Genomic DNA, 25443 nt, shown 5'->3' with positions numbered 1-25443 from the left:
CGCCCCCCCCCTGCCCGCAAGCCTACCAGCACTCCTTGCCACGTCCATAACTCATGAACCACTATCTGCTTAGCGACGGGGTTAAACCCTGGTACTATCTCTTCCACTCACAAACCTTCCTCTCATCAGCCTACTTTTCCACTGTCCCCACTTCCCTGCTCACCCCACAAGGGTCTTACCTATTCTCTCTTGATCTTAATTGTAAGAAATTGGGTGTGGGTAGGTATGGTAGCCCTCTCGGCCACCCCACCCATACATAATATACTATGAAGCTTAAAGTGCCCTAGTGATAAAATGCATATAGAGTACACTCATTATTTACCTTAAAATGTTTCTAGTTTTAATGTAGGGTAAGAGGTGAAAAGTATTTGTAGAAAGGCAGGTGTGGTAGGTAGGGTAACCTGCCTGGCCACCCCACCCATGCAGAGTACTATGTAAACAAACAGACAGAGTGTCTGGTTATGGTTCATACACGTTCACACAAACACCTTAGATTGTGTACAAGTTGTCTCCACAGTGGTACACTAGAATAAATAAAGACCAACACTTCCATTCTCATGTAACATCATTTTTAGAAGGAGTGATGCTCTGACAAGTTAGAATAAATAAACAGCAACACTCCCATTCTCATACAACACACCATTTTTAGAGTGAATGATATTATTATTATAATCATAAAAAAGAAGTGCTAAACCCATAAGGGTCATGAATAGCTATAGAGTGAAGAGTGAAGTCAAACTGGTGTTTGACTAGAGAAAACTTAATTCTTCTGACACTCCTACAATCTGCTTGGTAAGCAAATCTCATATTTCTCAATTTTTTATACTGTGGGTGTATAATAATAATATCTTTATTTACTACAAGTACATATACATGGTATACAGGCCTAGCTGATATCAGTAACATACTACTATATAGAAAGCCCCCTGTTATGCTGAGCATTTGGGGCAAATTAGGTCAGTGTCCCGGGATGGGACCCACACCAGTCAACTAACACCCAGGTACCCATTTTACTGATGGATGAACATAAACAACAGGTGTAAAGAAACATGACCAATGTTTCTACCCTGGCTGGGAATTGAACCCAGACCCTCGCCGTGTGAAACGAGAGCTTTAACCACCAGGCTTTAGCCACGTAGTATGTTTATTACGTAATTTTGAAAAGAATATCATTGATGGATTAAGGGAAATGTCCATTATTAACTTAATATATGACATTTAATTCACCCAAGAGATTATTATATGGCATCAAGAGTAGAGAGAGACTTAGTGAATTTAATGTGTACCTGCATGCCAGCACAGTGTGTAAGTATATTTAGGTACAGGTACACATAAGTATAATTATCAGTGTACATATAAAATAACTTTAAAACTTGAAATTTTGGAAAAATTTCCAGACATAATAGAGATGTGCTCACGGAGAATGTAAACAAACTGGGCGGGGCATGCTGTATTAGAAAGACTGCTCGCCTTATAACAAGTTTTGGTCATTATTTGAAATCGCCGTATTAGTGGAATGCCGTAAGGCGGGGCCCTACTGTATACAGCAAATAGTGGAAGATGAGTGAAACTTTGTCCCAATAAAAACATGTTCTGCAATGTATTCCAAGGTGTTCTTTTTGTATTGTAGTTTAAAATAATGATGCAACTATATATACTTTAGTGCAGTTAGTTACCCACTTTTTAAAATTTCAGAGTGGTCTTGACCGTACTGTTCTGGCAAGTTTTATCCAGTTGCGCTCTGACTATAAGACAGCAAAACTTGGCCATCAGCTGAAGTAGTTGGCTGGAAAAGGAACATTATTGTGAGAATAAGAGGGTTTTGACGTTGAGAATCAAATAAGTTTTATCAATAACTTCACCCATTCAAGGTCACACTTGTACTAATAATCTGTAAGCTTTTTAAAGCAGGTGCTACTTGGTTACTGAAGTACATTGATCACATTCCATATAACTGATATTATTACTTACTTTATATAACTATTATATAGTTTGTGCACTAAGAGCACGAGAATTTTGGTATTAGAGGATTTGCAGATATGCCTGGTGTGATATTTTTTTTTTTTTTTTCCTTTGGGTTCATAGCTGAACAATATTCATTTATGTAACAGCAATATAGAAAATTTGGCAGGCTTCCTCAAGATATGTCACAAGTTATAGTTAAGAGATACAGTATTTTGATATTGTATATAATAGCACACTATATTAATTTTGCTAAATAGTTCTACAATACTTTGAATGAGGTGGAACTACTGTGTGTGCATGTCTCTTCATAGGAAGTGCCTCGATGCCACCGAAGAGCTCCTACCTTAGGGAATTGGAGTAACCTTTCACTTTGTGGGATCAAACCCAACTTATCCCCTTTTTTCCTCATTCCCTGGGTGCTGCACATTTAGTATTTTCCCATAAATACAGTGAATGTATAATAACATAAGAAGGAACACTACAACAGGCCTACTGGCTTAAGCCAATGCCCTAACCTGGTCAGGTCACATTCACTTAAGGAAGGAGCATGGCATCTGACCTAGTAGCACAAGCTAGTCAGGTCCTCTTGCCTTTTAACTGACAACTTCATTGAACACTTACAGAATTGCCCTCTCTATATCTGTGCCAGGCCATTCCACTTTTATCATTCGTGTTAACTCGCACCCCTCGAGGGGATTTTGATTCAAGGAATTGGGCCTGACTGCCTCCTGTTCCCCCAGGTGCTGTATGACCTATGCAAATCATACAGCACCTGAATGTACTGTAATAATAATTGTTGATATTCAAGTTCTCAATTTCTAGCAAGATTTCTGTACTCAAATTTAATATGTAATAATTAGATCTAGTTTTGATTGCAAGCTCCTCTAAATATTTCATCTATTATTTTTTTTTTCCAACATATCGGCCATCTCCCACCGAGGCCATTATTTCTTTAATACTGCATTTTTGCCAAAAATTGCCTTTTTTTTTATTTCCCCCACCTGGAAACACTGTTACATAGCAAGAACAAAGCCTATCATATAGAATAGGATAGCAGCACACTGCTGATGTATCCAGTTTTTTCTTAAAAAAAAAAAAAAAAAAAAATGCTACCATATTATTCTTCCTAACTCCCAACATTAGTACTAGCTTTTCTCTCTGCAGGTGAGATGCCTTGATATATTTAGCAGGAAGCACTAAACCCATAGGGATTGGGAGGCAAATCAGGCTCCATCTAAGGCAGGAAAGGACAGGTCCAATTTCTTGAATCAAAAACCCCTCATGGGGCTTCTGATTAAAAGATCAACTTTTTCTTCTAAGATATACAAATAACCCGGACATAAAAGAGAAGCAGCTTACGACGACGTTTCGGTCCGACTTGGACCATTTACAAAGTCACACTAACCAGAAGTGGAGCAGGACGGCTATATATAGGCAGGTAGTAGTAGTAGTAGTACAAGAATGGTATATAATACCGACAAGATGAAATTAAGACGCATGCTCAACACCCGGGCATCTCTATCGTAGACGTTTCGCCAGCCAGCCACTGGATGGCGAAACGTCCACAACAAAGACACCCAGACGCCGCACGTGTGTCTTAATTTCATCAGTAGTAGTAGTAGAAGAGGTAGAAGTGGTAGTGGTAGAAGTGGGGAATAAGGAGGACGAGCCAGTCAAATACAAAGGAAGGGGAGCACTGCAAGGGAGCTAGGTGCCCACAGAGGGAGAGCAAGCGCACAGAGGTGCGTGAAAGGGGAAGTGGTGAAATAAATGAAGAAGGAACAGAAACACGAGACAGAAGAGAGAAAGACAACCCAGAGGAGAAAAAGGAAAGAGGGAGAAGAAGAAAAAGAAAAAGAAAAAAGGAGTCAGGTTAAGTCACGGGTGTTCTGAAGTTTGGAGCATTTTACAATGTGGTGGGAGAGGAAGGCATCTACAGAGACGAAGCCAGGGCTAAGATTCATACAAGGAAAGTTGTGTATTAGAGAGGATTCAACTAGATGGCGACTGTTCGAGTTGGAAGTAGGGAAGACAGTTTTAGCAGAAGACCAGTCAATAGGATGGCTATGATCTCTGACGTGACAGAAAAGAGCATTGTTAGAGTCGGCAAGCCTAACACTATTTTTGTGCTCCCTAAGTCTGTCAGAAAGAGAACGACCAGTTTCTCCGAAGTACTGAAGAGGACAGGAGGAGCAAGAAATAGAGTAGACACCAGGAACATCTGTAGAGGGAGGAGAGGTATGAACGAGATTAGTGCGAAGAGTGTTAGTCTGGCGGAAGGTAAGCTTGATGTCTACTCTATTTCTTGCTCCTCCTGTCCTCTTCAATACTTCAGAGAAACTGGTCGTTCTCTTTCTGACAGACTTAGGGAGCACAAAAATAGTGTTAGGCTTGCCGACTCTAACAATGCTCTTTTCTGTCACGTCAGAGATCATAGCCATCCTATTGACTGGTCTTCTGCTAAAACTGTCTTCCCTACTTCCAACTCGAACAGTCGCCGTCTAGTTGAATCCTCTCTAATACACAACTTTCCTTGTATGAATCTTAGCCCTGGCTTCGTCTCTGTAGATGCCTTCCTCTCCCACTACATTGTAAAATGCTCCAAACTTCAGAACACCCGTGACTTAACCTGACTCCTTTTTTCTCTTTCTTTTTCTTCTTCTCCCTCTTCCCCTTTCCTTTTTCTTCTCTGGGTTGTCTCTCTCTCTTCTGTCTCGTGTTTCTGTTCCTTCTTCATTTATTTCACCACTTCCCCTTTCACGCACCTCTGTGTGCTTGCTCTCTCTCTGTGGGCACCTAGCTCCCTTGCAGTGCTCCCCTTCCTTTGTATTTGACTGGCTCGTCCTCCTTATTCCCCACTTCTACCACTACTACTACCTCTTCTACTACTACTGATGAAATTGACACACATGTGCAGCGTCTGGGTGTCTTTGTTGTGGACGTTTCACCATCCAGTGGCTGGCTGGATGGCGAAACGTCTACGATAGAGATGCCCAGGTGTTGCACATGTGTCTTAATTTCATCTTGTCAGTATTATATACCATTCTTGTACTACTACTACCACCACCTCTTCCTGCCTATATATAGCCATCCTGCTCCACTTCTGGTTAGTGTGACTTTGTAAATGGTCCAAGTCGGACCGAAACGTCGTCGTAAGCTTCTCTTTTATGTGCGGGTTATTTGTGTATCGTTCCAGTCACGGTATTGTGCCTTTTTTTTTATTTCTTCTAAGACACTGGAGCTATCCTCCCATTTTCTGGATTAAAGTTTGATGCCCCTCATGCCTCCTATGGATTCAGTGTTTTCCCCATAATAATACCCTTCATCAAACACAGAGGTGATAATACTAGAGATAGAAGTGGAGAGGCAGTTACCATGTCACGTCTACTGTCTCTAATATTGTAATAACCTCTTTGATAAAGTCTGTTGTGCAGGTGAAATGTTTCAACAATAAAGATATTTAAATGATGCACATACCTCGGTTATAGAGGGGCAACGGATATATTGGATCATTATCCAGTTGTGGGAAGGCGGGGGTATGAGTCGGCCTAGGAAAGGTTTTGTGTGCGAGGAGCTTGGACTTCCAGCAAGCATGCGTGAGCATATTTGGTAGGAGTTAATGAAGACAAATGGTTTTTAATACTTGATGTGCTGTTGGAGTGTGAGCAAAGTAACATTTATGAAGGGATTCAGGGAAACCAGCAGGCCAGACTCAAGTCCTGGAGATGGGAAGTACAGTGTATGCACTCTGAAGGAGGGGTGTTAATGTTGCAGTTTTGTAAACTGTAGTGTAAAGCACCCCTCTGGCAAGACAATGATGGAGTGAATGATGAAAGTTTTTCTTTTTCGGGCCACCCTGCGTTGGTGGGACTGGGCTACTGTGTTAATAATATCTAGTTGTAGCTACAGTTAGAGTAAGAGGCAGATGAGACAAAAGGAAAATGGCAGCAGTGAGAGAGAGAGGTGAAAGTTTATAAACTAAGGGAGGAGGAAGTTTGGGTCAGATGTAAGCAACTATTGGCAGTGCAAGTATGGGTAATGGGGGAGTTGAAGAGGGATGGGATAGTTTTAAAAATGCAGTATTAGAATGTGGGGCAGAGGTTTGTGGCTATAGGAGGGTCAGTGCAGGAGGAAAGAGGAGTGATTCGTGGAATGATGAGGTCAGGGGTGTGATAAGAGAGAAAAAGGTAGCTTATGAGAGGTTTTTACAAAGAAGTGATATAAGAAAGGCACAGTATATGGAGAGTAAAAGAAAAGTGGCGAGAGAATGCAAAAGTAGAGCAACTGATAGAGTACTGTCAAGAAATTTTGCTGAGAATAAGAAAAATTTTGGAGCGATATAAACAAGTTAAGAAAGCCTAGGGAATGAATGGATTGTCAGTTAAAAACAAACAGTAGGGGAATTAGATGGAGAGCTGGAGGTATAGGGTAGATGGCGGGAATATTTTGAGGAACTATTATATGTTGATGAAGAAAAGGAGGCAGTAATTTCATGCACTGGCCAGGGAGGTATACCATCTTTTAGGAGTGAAGAGGCATTACATAGAAAGGAGGGGTAAAGCAGCTGGAACTGATGGGATCATGACAGAAATGTTAAAAGCAGGGGAAGATACAGTGTTGGAGTGGTTGGTATTTTTGTTTAATAAATGTATGAAAGAGGGGAAGGTACCTAGGGATTGGCAGAGAGCATGTATAATTCCTTTATATAAAGGGAAGGGAGACAGATGTAAAAATTATAGGGGAATAAGTTTACCGAGTATACCAGGTAAAGTGTACGGTAGGGTTATAATTGAAAGAATTAGAGGTAAGACAGAGAGCAGGACTGCAAATGAGCAAGGCTTCAGAATGGGTAGGGGATGTGTAGATCAGGTGTTTACATTGAGGCATATATGTGAACAGTATTTAGATAAAGGTAGGGAGGTTTTCATTGCATTTATGGATTTAGAAAAGCCATATGATAGAGTGAATAGGAGAGCAATGTGGCAGATCTTGCAAGTGTACAGAATAGGTAGTAAGGCTCAGGTTAGGGTGTGTAGGAGAGAGGGAGATTACTTCCCAGTAAAAGCAGGTCTTACACAGGGATGTGTAATGTCACCATGGTTGTTTAACATATTTATAGATGGAGTTGTAAATGCTAGGGTGTTGGGGAGAGGGGTGGGAATAAATTATGGGGAATCAAATACAAAATGGGAGTTGACACAGTTGCTTTTGGGGGATTCTAAAGAGAAGTTGCAAGGGTTATTAGACGAGTTAGGAAGGGTGTGTGAAGGTAGAAAGTTGAAACTGAACATAAGAGTAAGGTGATGAGGGTATCAAACGATTGGAGAGAGGGAGTATGAGATGTAAACTTTTTCAGATATTTGGTAGACTTGTCAGCGGATGGGTTTATGAAGCAATAAAGGCGAGTGGTGCATTGAGGTATCTGTGGAGACAAAGAATGTTATACATGGAGGCAAAGGGACTGTATGAGAGTATAATGGTACTAACACTTTTATATGGGTGTGAAGCACGAGCTGTAAATGCTGCAGCGAGGAGGCAGCTAGAGGCAGTGATGTCGTGTCTAAGGGCAATGTGTGGTGTAAATATTATACAGAGAATTTGTAGTGTGGAAATATGGAGTTACTAAAAGTATTAGTCAGAGGGCTGTTGAGGGGGTTTGGTCATTTAGAGAGATTGGAACAAAGTAGAATGACTTGGAGAGCATATAAATCTGTAGAGAAAAGAAGGTGGGGTAGGGGTTGTCTCCTAAAAGGTTGAAGGGAGGGGGTAAAGGAAGTTTTGTGGGTAAGGGGCTCGGACTTCTATCAAGCATGCATGAGCGTGTTAGACAGGAGTGGAGATGAATGGTTTTTGGGACCTGACAATCTGCTGGAGTGTAAGCAGGGTAATTTGTGAAGGAATTCTGGGAAATCAGTTAGCCGAACTTGAGTCCTGGAAATGGGAAGTACAATGCCTGCGCTTTAAAGGAGGGACGTCTAATTTTAATTATAATCAAATACAGCACTAAACCAACAAGGGCCATGGAGGGATGTCTAAGCTGGCATATCCAAGTGCTTATGTATGAGTGACAGTGAAAGTATGTAATGATGAAAGTTTTTTCTTTCTTTTAGGGTCACCCTACCTCAGTGGGAAATGGTCGACGTGTTAAAAAAAAAAATCTTGCTTATCAACATGTCAGTACTGTACACCATTTATGAAGGAGGCCTTAAAATAATCTTAGATTTTCAACTTTTGAAAACAAGCTCAGATACAGACTAATTTTAATTTAAAGTACAGCATCTCATTGCCTACCCAGTAAACATGACATCTTTCACAGATCAAGTCCTATTTATCGCTTTCCTGATTGCTAGTGCACAAAGCTCTCACGCTGAGCTTCAGGGGTTGATCCCTGGTACAACTGGAAAACATTAGGATGTGTTTCCATAAGACACCTGCTGTCCACATCCTGGTACAAAATTGACCTAACTTGCCCAAATTGATGTCAGCTAGGCCTGTATACCTTGTACATGTACTTGTAGAAATAAAGAGTATCATTATTACTATAGTTTCTCAGATCTTCCTGTCAATCTGTAACATCATGCAATGCCTGGGGAATGGGAGGCTATTGTGTTCTATACAAGAGGAACAGTCCAATTCCTTAAATTAAGAATCCTTCATCTGGATCAAGGAACATCCTTTGAGGGCTTTCCTAAGGCTAGACTAAACAGTTTCACATTTTAGTTAAAAGTAGCCCAAATCTTAATTATAAAAATTATAAATTTTTCATAGTGTATAGATTGTTTAAAATATGTTATGTAATATGATTTAAATATAATTAGATTATGTGCTTATCCCCTTAGTATTGTCACTGTTAAAAGGTATTTCACTTAAAGGGTCTAACCTTATCGTAAATTCTGAGAGGTATTGATATCAGTCCCTTCAAGGGGATTAATTTGATGCTGAAGGGTTCTTTATCCAAGTAATTGGAAATCCCCTTCTCATTCCTTGTATCAGCCTGATACCCTGCATTATAAATTTAATGCTTCCTATAATAAGACCATTCCAAATAATGCGAGTTTAAGATTCATGGGGAAGGGGGCAAACTGTGGGGGCTATACAGTATCTGGGAAAATAAGCATTGAGGTTTGATCCAAGAGAGCACTGCTCCAAGCAAGAATCCTTTACTGGAATCAAGGAACCTCCCTTGAGAGGAATATGAATTGCAGACACTAGTAACCTACAGTAAATATTGTCTAGTTTGACATACCTACCTGCAAACCATATTACTTTGTCATACATACCTTTCTATATTGTTATTGACATTAGATTACTGTACTGTTATTGACATTAGATTACTGTACTTCAGTTACGTGCAGTTTAAAAAACCTACAAGACTACATATTAAAAACCTGTCTTAGAGAGTTAATATCTGAAATATTTAAAGAAGGGTAAGAGTTGTTGAAATTGCTGTTTGTAGATGGCACTGTGACTGGGAGAACCTGCAGAGGTTAATGGAAGAATTGGCAAGAGCATTATAATTGTTTCAAGTGATTAGAAGAGCGTAATAATGAAAAAAAGCACTAAAAATGGATAATGAAAAAGTATCAGAGGCAAGAAGCAAATTTGATTACTCTACCATTGTCCTCTTCATAGCAAGTGCTAAGCCGATAAATATTACACAGCACCTGAGGCAGAGAAGGTAATCAGGTTTGATCCAAGTTCCCTTCAATGGCAATAAGGCAACCCCCTTTTACCTTGAAGACTGGCGCAGGAGGGCCCCGCTTATACAGCAAGTTAGGTTCAGGCTACTGTTGTAAAGCGAAAATTGTTGTGAAGTGAATCTTAGCCTTTCTTCACTTTCAAATACATATAAAAGCCTGATAACATGTTTATACTATCATATATTAAGTGAGCAATAGAGCTAGGCCTAAAAAGTGCATATACAGTACACACATACCTTAAAATATTTTTGTCATTAGCTTATAGTGAGTGGTGAATATATTTATTGTAGGAAGTCTAAATGAACAATGAGTATAACTGAATACCACTGTATTAGCAAAACACTGTAAAGTGGGGCCCACCTGTACTGTAATTAATGTACTCTAAGTGGAAGTGACTATCAGCAGATGGGTTTGAAAGATATGGTAACTCATATTATTGTCAAGGGTGGGGGATATAACCTGTTATACAGTACCTGAGGATATGGGCATCAAGGAACCTCCCACAAGGGAAGGGTAATTCATATAATACCAGTAGTTTAGAGAGAGGTGAGAGTTGCAGAACTTTGAAAGTGAAAAAAAAAAAACAAGAGTTCATTGACAGACTATAATAACCCCACCTCCCTTCATATACAGGAGGGAGGTGAAGTTATACAGTCTCTGTCAAAACCTTGGGCCACACTTTTCCCAATACATAACCATACCCAGGTACTTGTTTTTGACAGTACACTACCTCCTTAATCTTCATCTGCTGGTCCTTCCAAGGGTTTATATGTCCTCACTTCCATGAAGGTAAAGATGCATCTGTCCTTGTCCTCCATCACTGCTTACTGGAAATATGAGTTTCGTCTGTTAGTCATTACTGGGAGAACAAGGCCTCGTATGATGCTAAAATGATCTGATTTTACATTTTTTTAGAGTATATTCTGAATCAGCATAGAAAAATTGTACCCCTGGTGTGATTTTAAGGAATTTTGAAAATCCGGCAGAAAATAGCAAAAAAACACCAAACTTTTTCTCTCAAAATGGAAAATGGTCATGATGACAGAGACCTCATTCACCAGCAGGTACCATTCACTACTAATCAGAGCATTCCCAGGTGCCAGCTCCAGTACCAACACCTCCTCTCTCTAGCCTCCACATCGTGTAGCACCACCTCATGGTCCCATGTCATCCTAGTTAGACTGGCAGGCTGGTTCACTGGTGCCTTCCACCTCATCTTAACCACTGTCTCTGAAACCGAGAAAAAACTCTGAGGGGAAAGAATCACCATTCTCACCTAGCCAGTGATTTAATAATTCCAGAGTGCTTTTCCACACGGCAATTAAAAGGAGGGGAATACCCTCATCCCAGTCTATCTGGTACTGGATACAACAAACATGCATTGTCCTGAGAGACTGGTGAAACCACTCTACGTTCCTCTGATTCTCAGAGTGATAGACATTGCTCGATTGTTTCTTAATTACATCTCTCAAAACTACATGAAATTTTATAAAATTTGACTTCTGGTTGGCTTGAATTGCTGCAAAGCCTGACAAAAATATTTCACCAAAAATCTCAAAACCACACACACAAAATTATTTAGAAGGGGTATGAACTCTGGTTAAACATTTATTATCCAGCTCTCCCTTCTCAGTACTGAAATATCCTCCACTGGGAATCTGTAAAAAAATCAGAACCTTATTCTCAAATGGCTCTGACAAAGACAGCTTGGTGACATACTTTCTTAAAAAGAATTTTCCTCATTAAACCATCTCTGCAAAATAAACATGTGTTAAATCTGGGAATCACTTCCTCTGTAACAGCTGGCAAGTGAATAGCCTTCACCACATCCATGAACCTCGACCAGCTGCCTCAGAATCAGGGTATTCACTCCCATGCCAGCACCGAGAACCTCCCCCCCCCCCAAACTGGGTTTCACCTGGGCTGGTTCATCAATGGCCGGAGTCTTCTGCAGGTCAGACTCAATGAACAGGCTCCCCAGGCCCAAATTGTCACCACAGTCAGTAGAAAGATCAAGGAGATGCACAGAAGTTCTTGCCTTGCTCACCTGGTTAGACCCACAACATTGTTGCCTAGTAGAAGGTCAACACCTGCAAAAGGTAAATCTTCTGTAATACCTACAGGCAGGTACCCAGACTAGTAAACAGACTCTACCCACAACCTATGAACTGGAGTCCTAACAGTGGATCCTGAGATTCCTTTTAAAAATATCACTTGTTCGCAGGTACAATAATATAAAATACTGCTCGTTGGGCTAGTACACCAAATAGGGAGCAGAATGAAATTAGCTCAGAAGCATCCACATCACTGTATGTCCTCGGATGATGGGTACAACACCCAGCTTTGCTGGGTGCATCATTCTTGAGGATTGTGTGGTTCCGTGGACTAGAGCATCATGAGTTTTCACTCACCATGAGGCAGGCCAAAGCAGCATGAGTTCGACTCCTGGCTAGTCGCAGTGTTGTTAACATATACAACCTACCCACTACATACAAAATCACCATACACCATTACTCACTCACATATAATATTTTACCTGCCGGCTACTTAGCCTGCAGGTAAATCGTTATATGTACTCTCAAAAACACAGGCCCTCGCACACATTAGGACCTTTAATGAAAATCGTGAGAGCATAACAACAATTTTATAATCAATGGCCTAGACTAGGCCAAAAATCCCACCCACATACTTAAACACCAAACCATGATGTGGAAAATACTGTATATATTTTCCAGAAATTCAGTATTTATATGTAAATAGATGGCCATACCGTATTTAATAATATTTATGTCATAGAAAACGGAAAGCCTGCATCTGCCCAGACGGGACTCGCCATCTTGGTTTTGAATTGTACAAACGTTGGTGTAATGGGAAGAATTTTTCGTGCTCTAGAGGTTAAAATTGTGTTGACACCTCTCAAATAGGAGGCGAAATTGGTGGATGTGCATTCCTGCATAACTTGAGATATCAGACGACTGGACAAGACAGCTCCAGGAACCTCAGATAAGCTCTCTAGATTTGTGTGTAATTCTGGCCAACATTATTTTCATAGATTTAGTTAGAGTGAGGTTTTCTGAGTATGATACACATTAATCTCCAGTCAAATTGGTGAGTGATATTAAGATATATTTTCCTTCTGTTATGTAATTGTGTACATATATAACCATTTATTATTTTTAATATACAGTCCACAAAATTTATATATTTACCAGTATTCCTGGTGTATGTATATTTCATTTAATTAATAGGTCCAGAGCAACTTGTGGTTATGACAGTGGTAGGTATCGAAGGGGGACATTTTTGTGACCTAGGTGTCCCAAATTCCTACTTGTCTATGTAACATTGATAAATAATAATTATCTTTGTTATCATTTACTGTTATGTACATAATTAGTTACATTCAGATAAATGCAATTTTCCACACATGACGTCTTATGAAGTCTTCCTCCAGCAAAAGCTCTCCTCATACTGACTCATAAACACACCTCACCTGCTCCTGTCCTGGCTACTCTGGCTGACCAAGAATACACATCTGGTTTCAGAACAAATCCCATAAACTGACATTATATATGGAGCATTTAATATAATACACTGCATAATACACATGTAAAGTGGTGGGGCTGTCAGAGCCTTGTACAACACAGCACATGTAGTGTGCAAGTTGACTGTTCTACATGTATTACTACTACTGTACAACTATTACTACTACTACTACCACTAGTATTACATCTCACTCTAAGCCTATATATACCCTCTGTGTCCATATATTGTTTGTAATGGCTTGATAAAGCTCCTGGAGAGCGAAACGTTGCCACAATAAAATGTCACATTAGTTACACTTGTGTCATTTTACCAAACAACACATGTAAAGTGGTGGGGCTGTCAGCGTCTTGTACAACACATGTAAAGCCTATCTCAAACTTCTGCTTAGATTACATCAAGGGCCCGGCACACTTTTGAAGTGATAGATGTACATATTGCCTTGTAATTACAGAGAGGGAATTGTTAATCTAATCTTGAAGTTTGTGAAAACAGCGATAGAGAGAGAGAGAGAGTTGAACTAGTGTTCACGAAGGCTGAGGGATTCCAAATATACGAAAAATATCACTTCAGGCACTGTACGATCCGTGTGGGTTTAGCGGTTTGTAATGCATATAATAATAAGAAGAAGCAAGAACAACAACAATTTCCAAATTTCACGCATGGATCTTCAAACGTTTCAGTAATTTATATAAAAGGGGAAAAACTTTATAAATAAAATCTCACATGAAAATAATAATATTGTAGTGTGTAGAACTCATCTGGGTCAGGCTGTGTGTGGTAGGTTGGTATAAGGTTCGGTAGGAAACAAGACAAGTGTTTCCTGACGCGGGTCTTAGTCATATGATAACCCACAGCTGGAGGATTTAATCATCTGACCAGGGCCTTCCGCTGGTTTACTGGTCCACCCCTTTAAAAAATCATCGTTATGATTGTAACCATTTATATCTGTAGGGTGTGTGGTGCCGGGTGCAGAGTTAATGTACTCGTACACTCAGCTGAGATGTTCAATGTCATGTACTATACCCGTCATTTTTCCCTCTTTGGATATTATATACATAAAGGTTATAGTCATAACCATAATTTTTAAAGGGGTGGAGGGGTAAGTCAGCGGAAGGCTTCGGTCAGATGACCACAAGCTCCTGCTTCGGGCCATCATATGACTTAAGATCCGCATCAGGCAACACCTGTCCTATTTCCTGGCAAACCTTACCTAACCTCTTCCGATAACTGGAGCTCTTCTAAATTCCAGTCTATACTCTGTCTCAGGTTTTTACTCGCCCTCCCTCATTAATCAGAAAAATCTTGTCCTTTTGAGGGGATGAATTCTTTTAGCCTTCCACGTAACTATTCTTGCAGCTCGTACGTGTCTCCCTTTAGCTTGTTCTGTTCTCCATCGTTCACATTCCTCTCGGTAACGTCACATCTGCAATGAAACGTAGAAGTTAATCCCCTTTGAGAGGTCGTCACCTGTATCAGAATTAGTAATGGTTTTCGTCAGTTTTACCCAAACTGATGTACGTTACCGCACCCCTCACTCTCTACTGATCAAACCTGGTTACTTCACATTTCCCCAGGCGCTGTATGAGCCCTAATAGGTTTAGCGCTTCCCCATGTATATAATAATCATTCTTCTGTTCTTTATTGGATAACCTGTAATCCACTTAGGAGCTTTCTCTTTTACCCTGAATGATTGTATAGTTTGTAGAACAGACTGTGTGTGTGTGTGTGTGTGTGTGTGTGTGTGTGTGTGTGTGTGTGTGTGTGTGTGTGTGTGTGTGTGTGTGTGTGTGTGTGTGTGTGTGTGTGTGTGTGTGGTGTGTGTGGTGTGTGTGGTGTGTGTGTGTTACACTGCACGTGTCACTGTGTACGCACGTTTTTCCATGTACACACCGCATATAATGACAGTCATTTTGCGAACACGTGACAAACCGACACCTGATCGTAATATATATCATAAAAGAGACAGGAAAAAAAGGCAAAAGGGAGTGAGAGAAGGAGGGAGGGAGGGAGGGAGTGAGAGAAGGAAGGAGGGAGGGAGGGAGGGGGTAGGAAGGAAGAAGAACCAGAGGGAGGTGTGAGAGTAGACATTTGGGAACCGTCTCGCTCCATTGGGTTGAAGGGAGAGGTTAGTGATAAAGAGGGAGGGAGAGGTTAGTGATGAAGTGGGAGGGAGAGGTTAGTGATGAAGTGGGAGGGAGAGGTTAGTGATGAAGAGGGAGGGAGAGGTTAGTGAAGAGGGAGGGAGAGGTTAGTGATGAAGAGGGAGGGAGAGGTTAGTGATGAAGAGGGAGAGGTTAGTGATGAAGAGGGAGGGAGAGGTTAGTGAAGAGGGAGGGAGAGGTTAGTGATGAAGAGGGAGATAAGTAGAAAGGAGTTAAATGGTGAGGGAGGGGTGGGGTGAACGCGGACGAGAAGGGAGACATAGGATAAAGTGGATGAAGGGCAAGGAAGGGAAAGCAGACGTGACGTCAGTCATTTGAGGTCACATTTGTAAACAAATTTCAAATACGCTAAATAGCAATCAAATTTTCGAAATCAGATAAACAACAAACTCGAATCCAATGTCGCTCAGTGTTTATTAATTTTCCACCTCCCTTCAAACGCACCATCTCTCGGTGGGGGAGAGAAAGCATCTCTCGGGGGTGAGGGGGATGAAGTCATATATCTCGAGGGTGGGGAGGACAGGAGGGAGCGACGTCGAGCAGGGGTTGGAGAGGGGAGAGACACTATATCTCCAGGATCAGGGGGAGAGAAGATAGACATCACATCTCCAGGATCAGGGGAAGGGGAGAGAAATCATATCTCTAGGGTCAGGAGGAGAGACAAGAGAGAAACTTACATCTCCAGGGTCAGGGGGAGAGACAAGAGAGAAACTTACATCTCCAGGGTCAGGGGGAGAGACAAGAGAGAAACTTACATCTCCAGGGTCAGGGGGAGAGACAAGAGAGAAACTTACATCTCCAGGGTCAGGGGGAGAGACAAGAGAGAAACTTACATCTCCAGGGTCAGGGGGACACACAAGCCTAGCAGCTTCATTAACATACAACTCCTGATAATTTCACGCTGGTTAAGGCGATATTTTTCGCCATCTGTCTATGAGTTCACGCTCCTTGACTTCCACTTGTTATCGATCTGTGGCTTCCACTCTTTTTTTGGTTGGTTATTTTGTCTTTAACTTAATAACATTCCTTAAGACAGACTCTTTTGCCTTCGTTCGATCTGGGCTCTTATATTTACTGTTTAGGGTACATTCCAGCTGCTCTTACACGCACTTGGTATTCCTCTTTCAATTCCATCAACACAAACTCTTGACTTCTGCTTGATATCCCTCTTCAAAACTATATGAAGTCTACCTGGAGGGTGCTCCGGGGGTCAACGCCCCCGCGGCCCAGTCCTTGACCAGGCCTCCTGGTGGATCAGGGCTTGATCAAAAAGGCTGTTATTGTTGGCCGTACGTAGTCCAACGTATGAACCACAGCCCGGCTGATCGGGTACTGGCTTTAGGTATCTGTCCTGCTCCCTCTTGAAGGCAGCCAGAGGTCTATTAGTAATTCCCTTTATGCCTGGTGGGAGGCTGTTGAACAGTCTCGGACCCCGGACACTTATTGTATTTGAGTGTCTAGAAGAGGCTAAAACCGTTGGGGGTCATACTTCTGGGGGAATGTTAGGCAATCAGTCCCCTCAAGGCAGGATTGATCCAACTCCTCGCATCAAGAGCCCTCTCACCGGCATTAAGACATATTTACCCTAAGGGAAAAAGATAAATGAAGAAATAAAAGAAGAAACAGGACTACATATTTGCCACGGTCACCTTTAAGGTCATAATATTGAGTCAAATTACACACATTGACATAATCTCCTAATAAACAGAGTATTATACTGGCAACACTGCTAGCTGTAAATGGTGCAGTCCACAGTCTGGTGCACGCAGCAACACACACACACACAAACACACACGCAGCAACACATACACACACGCAGCAACACACACAAAAACACACGCAGCAACACACACACACACACAAACACACGCAGCAACACACATACACACACAAACACACGCAGCAACACACATACACACAAACACACAAATAGACTGTCTATCGACAAGTGCCTTGCACAAGTAGCTACTACAACAAAATAAAAAACGGTAAGTGTCTATCGACAAGTGACAACTACCTTTTCCTTCTTCCACAACTATAACTACTTATTTTTCTACAAGAACCTTTTCTATTCAACAACTACTACTACCACTATAATTACTATCACCTCCACCACTCCCTTCTGCCCCCCTACCGTATAATCTGGCCTTTTCTACTTCTTTTTTCCGCCCCAGTTGTGACTTGACAATGGTCCAAGACTCACCGAAACATCAACACGAGACTCCTCTACCAACAGCAGGATTTTTTTTGGTAAATGCCACACTCATGTTAACTCTTCTCATGGACAACTAATTTAGTAATCTGTTTTGCGCGATATTACAACTAGTAACTACTAATACTACACACAAACTATAAAATAGCTTATTACTGTACATATATCACATTCACGTCACACGACGTTTTCTATATATTTTTCTTCTCACAACGTTCGAAACATCAGAATTATTGTCGTAAAAGAAGTAAGAGGTATATCCGCATGGGTGATAGCGCGTTGCAACATTAAAAAGAACACAAACAGAATGTTAATAAAGAAAATAACATTAGAACAACGCGCAAAAAGATAACATTAATAACGTAACGCAAATAATGTAACAACAGTAACCACTGTTACGACCAAGATAACAATAGCACAACACAAATAATGTAAGAACAGTAACCACTGTTACGACCAAGATAACATTAATAGCACAACACAAATAATGTAACAACAGTAACCACTGTTAAGATTAAGATAAAGTAATAAGGAAACAACAGTAACCACTGTTACGACCAAGATAACATTAATAGCACAACACAAATAATGTAACAACAGTAACCACTGTTAACAGCAGCTCTTAAAAATAATTCCGGGATAAACTTGTCATTTCTGGGAAATAATTCACAACCACCACAAAAAAAAAATCATTGTATAATATCTGGCAATAGACGCGTCAGAGGTGGCAAAAAAAAAAATCCCCTAAACAGCTGTTATTTCCCCCGCCACCACACAATGATCCTCCCTTATTTCCTTCCCTACCTCCCCAGTCTTTCCCTACCACCCCTGATTGCCTGCCAAGTACTCCCTCCCAGGCATCTCCCCCTCCCGCCCCTCACTAACCCCCCCCCCCATCATGCCTCACCTCAGGAATCACAACAAGTGAGGTTGTTACTATTACAACGCCTGAGTGAGTCTTGTGGCTCGCCCTCACACATGTTCCCACTCACACAAACAATTCTGCCTTTATTTTTGTACTGATGATGACAGTCATTATTGTTACACTGATGATGACAGTCATTATTGTTACACTGATGATGACAGTCATTATTGTTACACATTGATGATGACAGTCATTATTGTTACACTGATGATGACAGTCATTATTGTTACACTGATGATGACAGTCATTATACACTGATGATGACACATTATTGATGATGACAGTCATTATTGTTACACTGATGATGACAGTCATTATTGTTACACTGATGATGACAGTCATTATTGTTACACTGATGATGACAGTCATTATTGTTACACATTGATGATGACAGTCATTACTGTTACACATTGATGATGACAGTCATTACTGTTACACATTGATGATGACAGTCATTACTGTTACACATTGATGATGACAGTCATTATTGTTACACTGATGATGACAGTCATTACTGTTACACTGATGATGACAGTCATTACTGTTACACTGATGATGACAGTCATTACTGTTACACTGATGATGACAGTCATTACTGTTACACTGATGATGACAGTCATTACTGTTACACTGATGATGACAGTCATTACTGTTACACTGATGATGACAGTCATTATTGTTACACTGATGATGACAGTCATTACTGTTACACTGATGATGACAGTCATTATTGTTACACTGATGATGACAGTCATTATTGTTACACTGATGATGACAGTCATTACTGTTACACTGATGATGACAGTCATTATTGTTACACTGATGATGACAGTCATTACTGTTACACTGATGATGACAGTCATTATTGTTACACTGATGATGACAGTCATTATTGTTACACTGATGATGACAGTCATTACTGTTACACTGATGATGACAGTCATTATTGTTACACTGATGATGACAGTCATTATTGTTACACTGATGATGACAGTCATTACTGTTACACTGATGATGACAGTCATTATTGTTACAGTGATGATGACAGTCATTATTGTTACACTGATGATGACAGTCATTATTGTTACACTGATGATGAGTCATTATTGTTACACTGATGATGACAGTCATTATTGTTACACTGATGATGACAGTCATTATTGTTACACTGATGATGACAGTCATTACTGTTACACTGATGATGACAGTCATTATTGTTACACTGATGATGACAGTCATTATTGTTACACTGATGATGACAGTCATTACTGTTACACTGATGATGACAGTCATTACTGTTACAGTGATGATGACAGTCATTATTGTTACACTGATGATGACAGTCATTATTGTTACACTGATGATGACAGTCATTACTGTTACACTGATGATGACAGTCATTATTGTTACACTGATGATGACAGTCATTATTGTTACACTGATGATGACAGTCATTATTGTTACACTGATGATGACAGTCATTATTGTTACACTGATGATGACAGTCATTATTGTTACACTGATGATGACAGTCATTATTGTTACACTGATGATGAGTCATTATTGTTACACTGATGATGACAGTCATTATTGTTACACTGATGATGACAGTCATTATTGTTACACTGATGATGACAGTCATTATTGTTACACTGATGATGACAGTCATTATTGTTACACTGATGATGACAGTCATTATTGTTACACTGATGATGAGTCATTATTGTTACACTGATGATGACAGTCATTATTGTTACACTGATGATGACAGTCATTACTGTTACACTGATGATGACAGTCATTACTGTTACACTGATGATGACAGTCATTACTGTTACACTGATGATGACAGTCATTATTGTTACACTGATGATGACAGTCATTATTGTTACACTGATGATGACAGTCATTATTGTTACACTGATGATGACAGTCATTATTGTTACACTGATGATGACAGTCATTACTGTTACACTGATGATGACAGTCATTACTGTTACACTGATGATGACAGTCATTATTGTTACACTGATGATGACAGTCATTATTGTCACACTGATGATGACAGTCATTATTGTTACACTGATGATGACAGTCATTATTGTCACACTGATGATGACAGTCATTATTGTTACACTGATGATGACAGTCATTATTGTTACACTGATGATGACAGTCATTATTGTCACACTGATGATGACAGTCATTATTGTTACACTGATGATGACAGTCATTATTGTTACACTGATGATGACAGTCATTATTGTTACACTGATGATGACAGTCATTATTGTTACACTGATGATGACAGTCATTATTGTTACACTGATGATGACAGTCATTACTGTTACACTGATGATGACAGTCATTATTGTTACACTGATGACATTCATTATTGTTACACTGATGATGACAGTCATTGTCACACTGATGATGACAGTCATTATTGTTACACTGATGATGACAGTCATTACTGTTACACTGATGATGACAGTCATTATTGTTACACTGATGATGACAGTCATTATTGTTACACTGATGATGACAGTCATTATTGTTACACTGATGATGACAGTCATTATTGTTACACTGATGATGACAGTCATTATTGTTACACTGATGATGACAGTCATTATTGTTACACTGATGATGACAGTCATTGTTACACTGATGATGACAGTCATTATTGTTACACTGATGATGACAGTCATTATTGTTACACTGATGATGACAGTCATTATTGTTACACTGATGATGACAGTCATTATTGTTACACTGATGATGACAGTCATTATTGTTACACTGATGATGACAGTCATTATTGTTACACTGATGATGACAGTCATTATTGTTACACTGATGATGACAGTCATTATTGTTACACTGATGATGACAGTCATTATTGTTACACTGATGATGACAGTCATTATTGTTATACTGATGATGACAGTCATTACTGCTACACTGATGATGACAGTCATTACTGTTACACTGATGATGACAGTCATTACTGTTACACTGATGATGACAGTCATTATTGTTACACTGATGATGACAGTCATTATTGTTACACTGATGATGACAGTCATTATTGTTACACTGATGATGACAGTCATTATTGTTACACTGATGATGACAGTCATTATTGTTACACTGATGATGACAGTCATTACTGTTACACTGATGATGACAGTCATTATTGTTACACTGATGACAGTGATCAGTCACTATCATTATAATATTCTTATTTTCTTACAATATAACTGTAAACAATAGTCAGGTAATTAATATAAGTAGCCTAAATAAGAATAATTTAGAGATAACAAGTATAAAATACCGACACGATGGAAAAATAAACCTAACTGCAGCATAATGTGATCCTTTCGCCCATACAGTGGACTTGATCGGTTTATGACTTGATAAAACCCACTGTGTGCGCGAAACATCACAACGAAGAATACTTGTAGCCTAACCTAGTAAGAGGCTACCATTAGGTTTCTCTCTCTTTCTCTCTTTATATATGTGTGTGTGTGTGTGTGTGTGTGTGTGTGTGTGTGTGTGTGTGTGTGTGTGTGTGTGTGTGTGTGTGTGTGTGTGTGTGTAAAACACGATTTACAACACTCAGTTTCCAGCGACCACATATTAATTTCCCTTAATGACCAAAACTTCCACTTGACTTCCCCTAGTGGAGGGGAAATGTCTGATGTGATCTGTGAAAGAGGGTGTTTGTAATACCCGGCCTAGTAAGTCCAGTCCAGACCATGGGTGGGGTTGGCGCTCTGTACCCACCCACCAACCCATGGTCTAGAGTGACAGTTTGGACCTATCTAGTTGTTGTTGCACCTCTCTCGGATACCGTTTCACAGACCGTATCTACCACACAGTGACTAGACCGATTCTCACAGACACCCGGTATCGGAGATCATTCCTCACACACACTTGACTTTATAGACCGCTTCTCACAGACACCCGGTTTCAGAGACCGTGCCTCACACACCGCATGTCTTCCCCTTTCTTCTTACCCCCCAGGGTGGTGATATACGCCCCGGGACATAAAATACCTCCCCAGGCTGGGCTGGGGGCCCTGGGGGAGACTTTAACAGAGTCATAACATACCTCTACTTGTCAACACCATCCATAAGGTCCAATATTTCCTGCTACAAGCCATACATTCACTTTTAATAATTTAACAATAAAAATATGTAACCTTACTACTACTAATAATGATACTACTACTACTACTAATAATAAAATATTATGGGGAAGCGCTAAACACGTAAGTGTAATACAACACCTTTAAAATGAGAGGAAATTACATACGATCTAAGAGAGGGTAGCTGCATTTTCTCGGATCAAGAGGAAAACGCTAACACCGAAAAATACTCAATTATAATATCTGATCAACATTTTCTCTCCCGGTTGAATATCCAGGTTACGTTATGTCCCCCCCCCAAAAAAAAAATATTAATCACACGTTATCTAATCAGATTTCGTTGCGATTACGAAGGCGCGCGCGCGCAGGGAAGCGTCCTCATCAGGTGCTGGGGTTTAATTTGTTGATAACGTCGGTAAATCTCCCGTAAATCCGCGGTAAGCTGCAGCAATCCGTAAATCTGAATGTGTGTGTGTGTGTGTGTGTCAGTAAGTCAGTGGTTAACATCTGCCTGCGTTCACTGACAGGTGCGGTGAGGACCACTGAAGTTCACTACTGAACCATTGAATATTCAGTACTGAACCAGTGAAGGCTCACTACTGAACCACCGAAGGCTCAGTACTGAACCACCGAAGGCTCAGTACTGAACCACTAAACGCTCACTAAACCACTGAACGCTCACTACTGAACCAATGAAGGCTCACTACTGAACCACTGAAGTTCACTACTGAACCACTGAATATTCAGTACTTAACCACTAAACGCTCACTACTGAACCACTAAACGCTCACTAAACCACTAAACGCCCACTAAACCACTGAATGCTCACTACTGAGCCATTGAACGCTCACTACTGAACCATTGAACGCTCACTACTGAACCACTCAACGCTCATTACTGAACGCTCACTAATGAACCAATGAAGGCTCACTACTGAACCACTGAAGGCTCACTACTGAACGCTCACCAGTGAACGCTCACTATTGAACCACTGAAGGCTCACTACTGAACCACTGAAGGCTCACTACTGAACCACTGAAGGCTCACTACCGAACGCTCACTACTGAACCAGTGAGCGCTCACTACTGAACCACTCAACGCTCATTACTGAACGCTCACTAATGAACCAATGAAGGCTCACCACTGAAGGCTCACTAATGAACGCTCACCAGTGAACGCTCACTATTGAACCACTGAAGGCTCACTACTGAACCACTGAAGGCTCACTACTGAACCACTGAAGGCTCACTACCGAACGCTCACTACTGAACCAGTGAGCGCTCACTACTGAACCACTGAACGCTCACTAATGAACCACTGAACGCTCACTACTGAAGCAGTGAATGCTCACTACTGAACCACTGAGGCTACACACACACACACACACACGGGTTCCAATATTGTGCATCAAAAGCCCTGGTTTAAGAAAGACACTGGGAGCGATACAGGCTGTGTAGAGTCTCATACCACGACAAAGTTCCACACAGTGAAACTCTCATTACACAAAGTTCCATCTTGCTTATGTGTTTTTTTTAGTGTACATAACAGGGGTATTTTGAAAACTGGACAGATTTTAGATTAGATTTTGCCCACGAAGCGGCCAGTTTATTGTGCACCTCATATCCACCCTGTGGATGGTAGCGCAAGAGCATATGGATACACAAAAGGCCTAGCAACTAGGCTCCAAAAGGGTTAACAGAACGTTTAGATTTATATCTACGGTTACAAGCAAAATTGACAAATCACATAGGTTATTATACTATCTGAAAACTGGATGTCAGTGAAGTAGAGGTTGGCACCCATACACAGGTGCCAGAGGTTGGCACCTACACACAGGTGCCAGAGGTTGGCACCCACACACAGGTGCCAGAGGTTGGCACCCACACACAGGTGCCAGAGGTTGGCACCCACACACAGGTGCCAGAGGTTGGCACCCACACAGGTGCCAGAGGTTGGCACCCACACACAGGTGCCAGAGGTTGGCACCTACACACAGGTGCCAGAGGTTGGCACCCACACACAGGTGCCAGAAGTTGGCACCCACACACACAGAGGTTGGCACCTACACACAGGTGCCAGGTTGGCACCCACACACAGGTGCCAGAGGTTGGCACCTACACACACCAGAGGTTACACACAGGTGCCAGAGGTTGGCACCCACACACACCAGAGGTTACACACAGGCACTGTCAGAGGTTGTGCCAGACCCTACACACAGGTGCCAGAGGTTGGCACCTACACACGTGTCAGAGGTTGGCACCCACACACAGGTGCCAGAAGTTGGCACCCACACACAGGTGCCAGAGGCTGGCACCCACACAGGTGCCAGAGGTTGGCACCCACACACAGGTGCCAGAGGTTGGCACCTACACACAGGTGTCAAGAGGTTGGCACCCACACACAGGTGCCAGAGGTTGGCACCTACACACAGGTGCCAGAGGTTGGCACCCACACACAGGTGCCAGAGGTTGGCACCCACACACAGGTGCCAGAGGTTGGCACCCACACAAAGGTGACAGAGGCTGGCACCCACACAGGTGCCAGAGGTTGGCACGCACACACAGGTGCAAGAGGTTGGCACAAACACACAGGTGCCAGAGAGATCGGCACCCACACACAGGTTTAAGAGGTTGGCACAAACACACAGGTGCCAGACAGGTCGACACCCACACACAGGTGCCAGACAGAGGTTCTAACTACCATACAATTAATAATTGAAAACAATGACCCAACACTTGCAAGAGTTGTGAAGTACACTCTTGCTTCTAGGCACTTCTAACATC

At 41.2% G+C, this 25443-nt stretch overlaps 1 protein-coding gene and 1 long non-coding RNA gene across 2 annotated transcripts in view; one reads left to right on the top strand and one right to left on the bottom strand.

The window, feature by feature from the left end:
* Positions 1–8502, top strand: part of Sec10 (Exocyst complex component Sec10) — a 36583-nt gene extending 28081 nt beyond the window's left edge. Inside the window, exon 16 of the mRNA XM_053782319.2 lies at positions 1696–8502. Coding sequence (XP_053638294.1) covers positions 1696–1782 — 87 coding nt within the window. The 3' untranslated portion in view covers positions 1783–8502. The remainder of the gene's footprint in view (positions 1–1695) is intronic.
* LOC128692946 (uncharacterized) lies at positions 1651–11840 on the bottom strand. The gene is made up of 4 exons (XR_008407643.2): positions 11584–11840; positions 10715–10895; positions 10396–10492; positions 1651–1786 (listed from the first exon to the last, which is right to left on the bottom strand). It is a non-coding gene; the product is annotated as an uncharacterized lncRNA (long non-coding RNA).
* Between the last annotated feature and the right edge of the window lie 13603 nt (positions 11841–25443).

The sequence above is a fragment of the Cherax quadricarinatus genome, chromosome 38 (assembly GCF_038502225.1).
Source record: "Cherax quadricarinatus isolate ZL_2023a chromosome 38, ASM3850222v1, whole genome shotgun sequence".
NCBI lineage: Eukaryota > Metazoa > Arthropoda > Malacostraca > Decapoda > Parastacidae > Cherax > Cherax quadricarinatus.
This window is presented reverse-complemented; position numbering and strand designations above follow the sequence as displayed.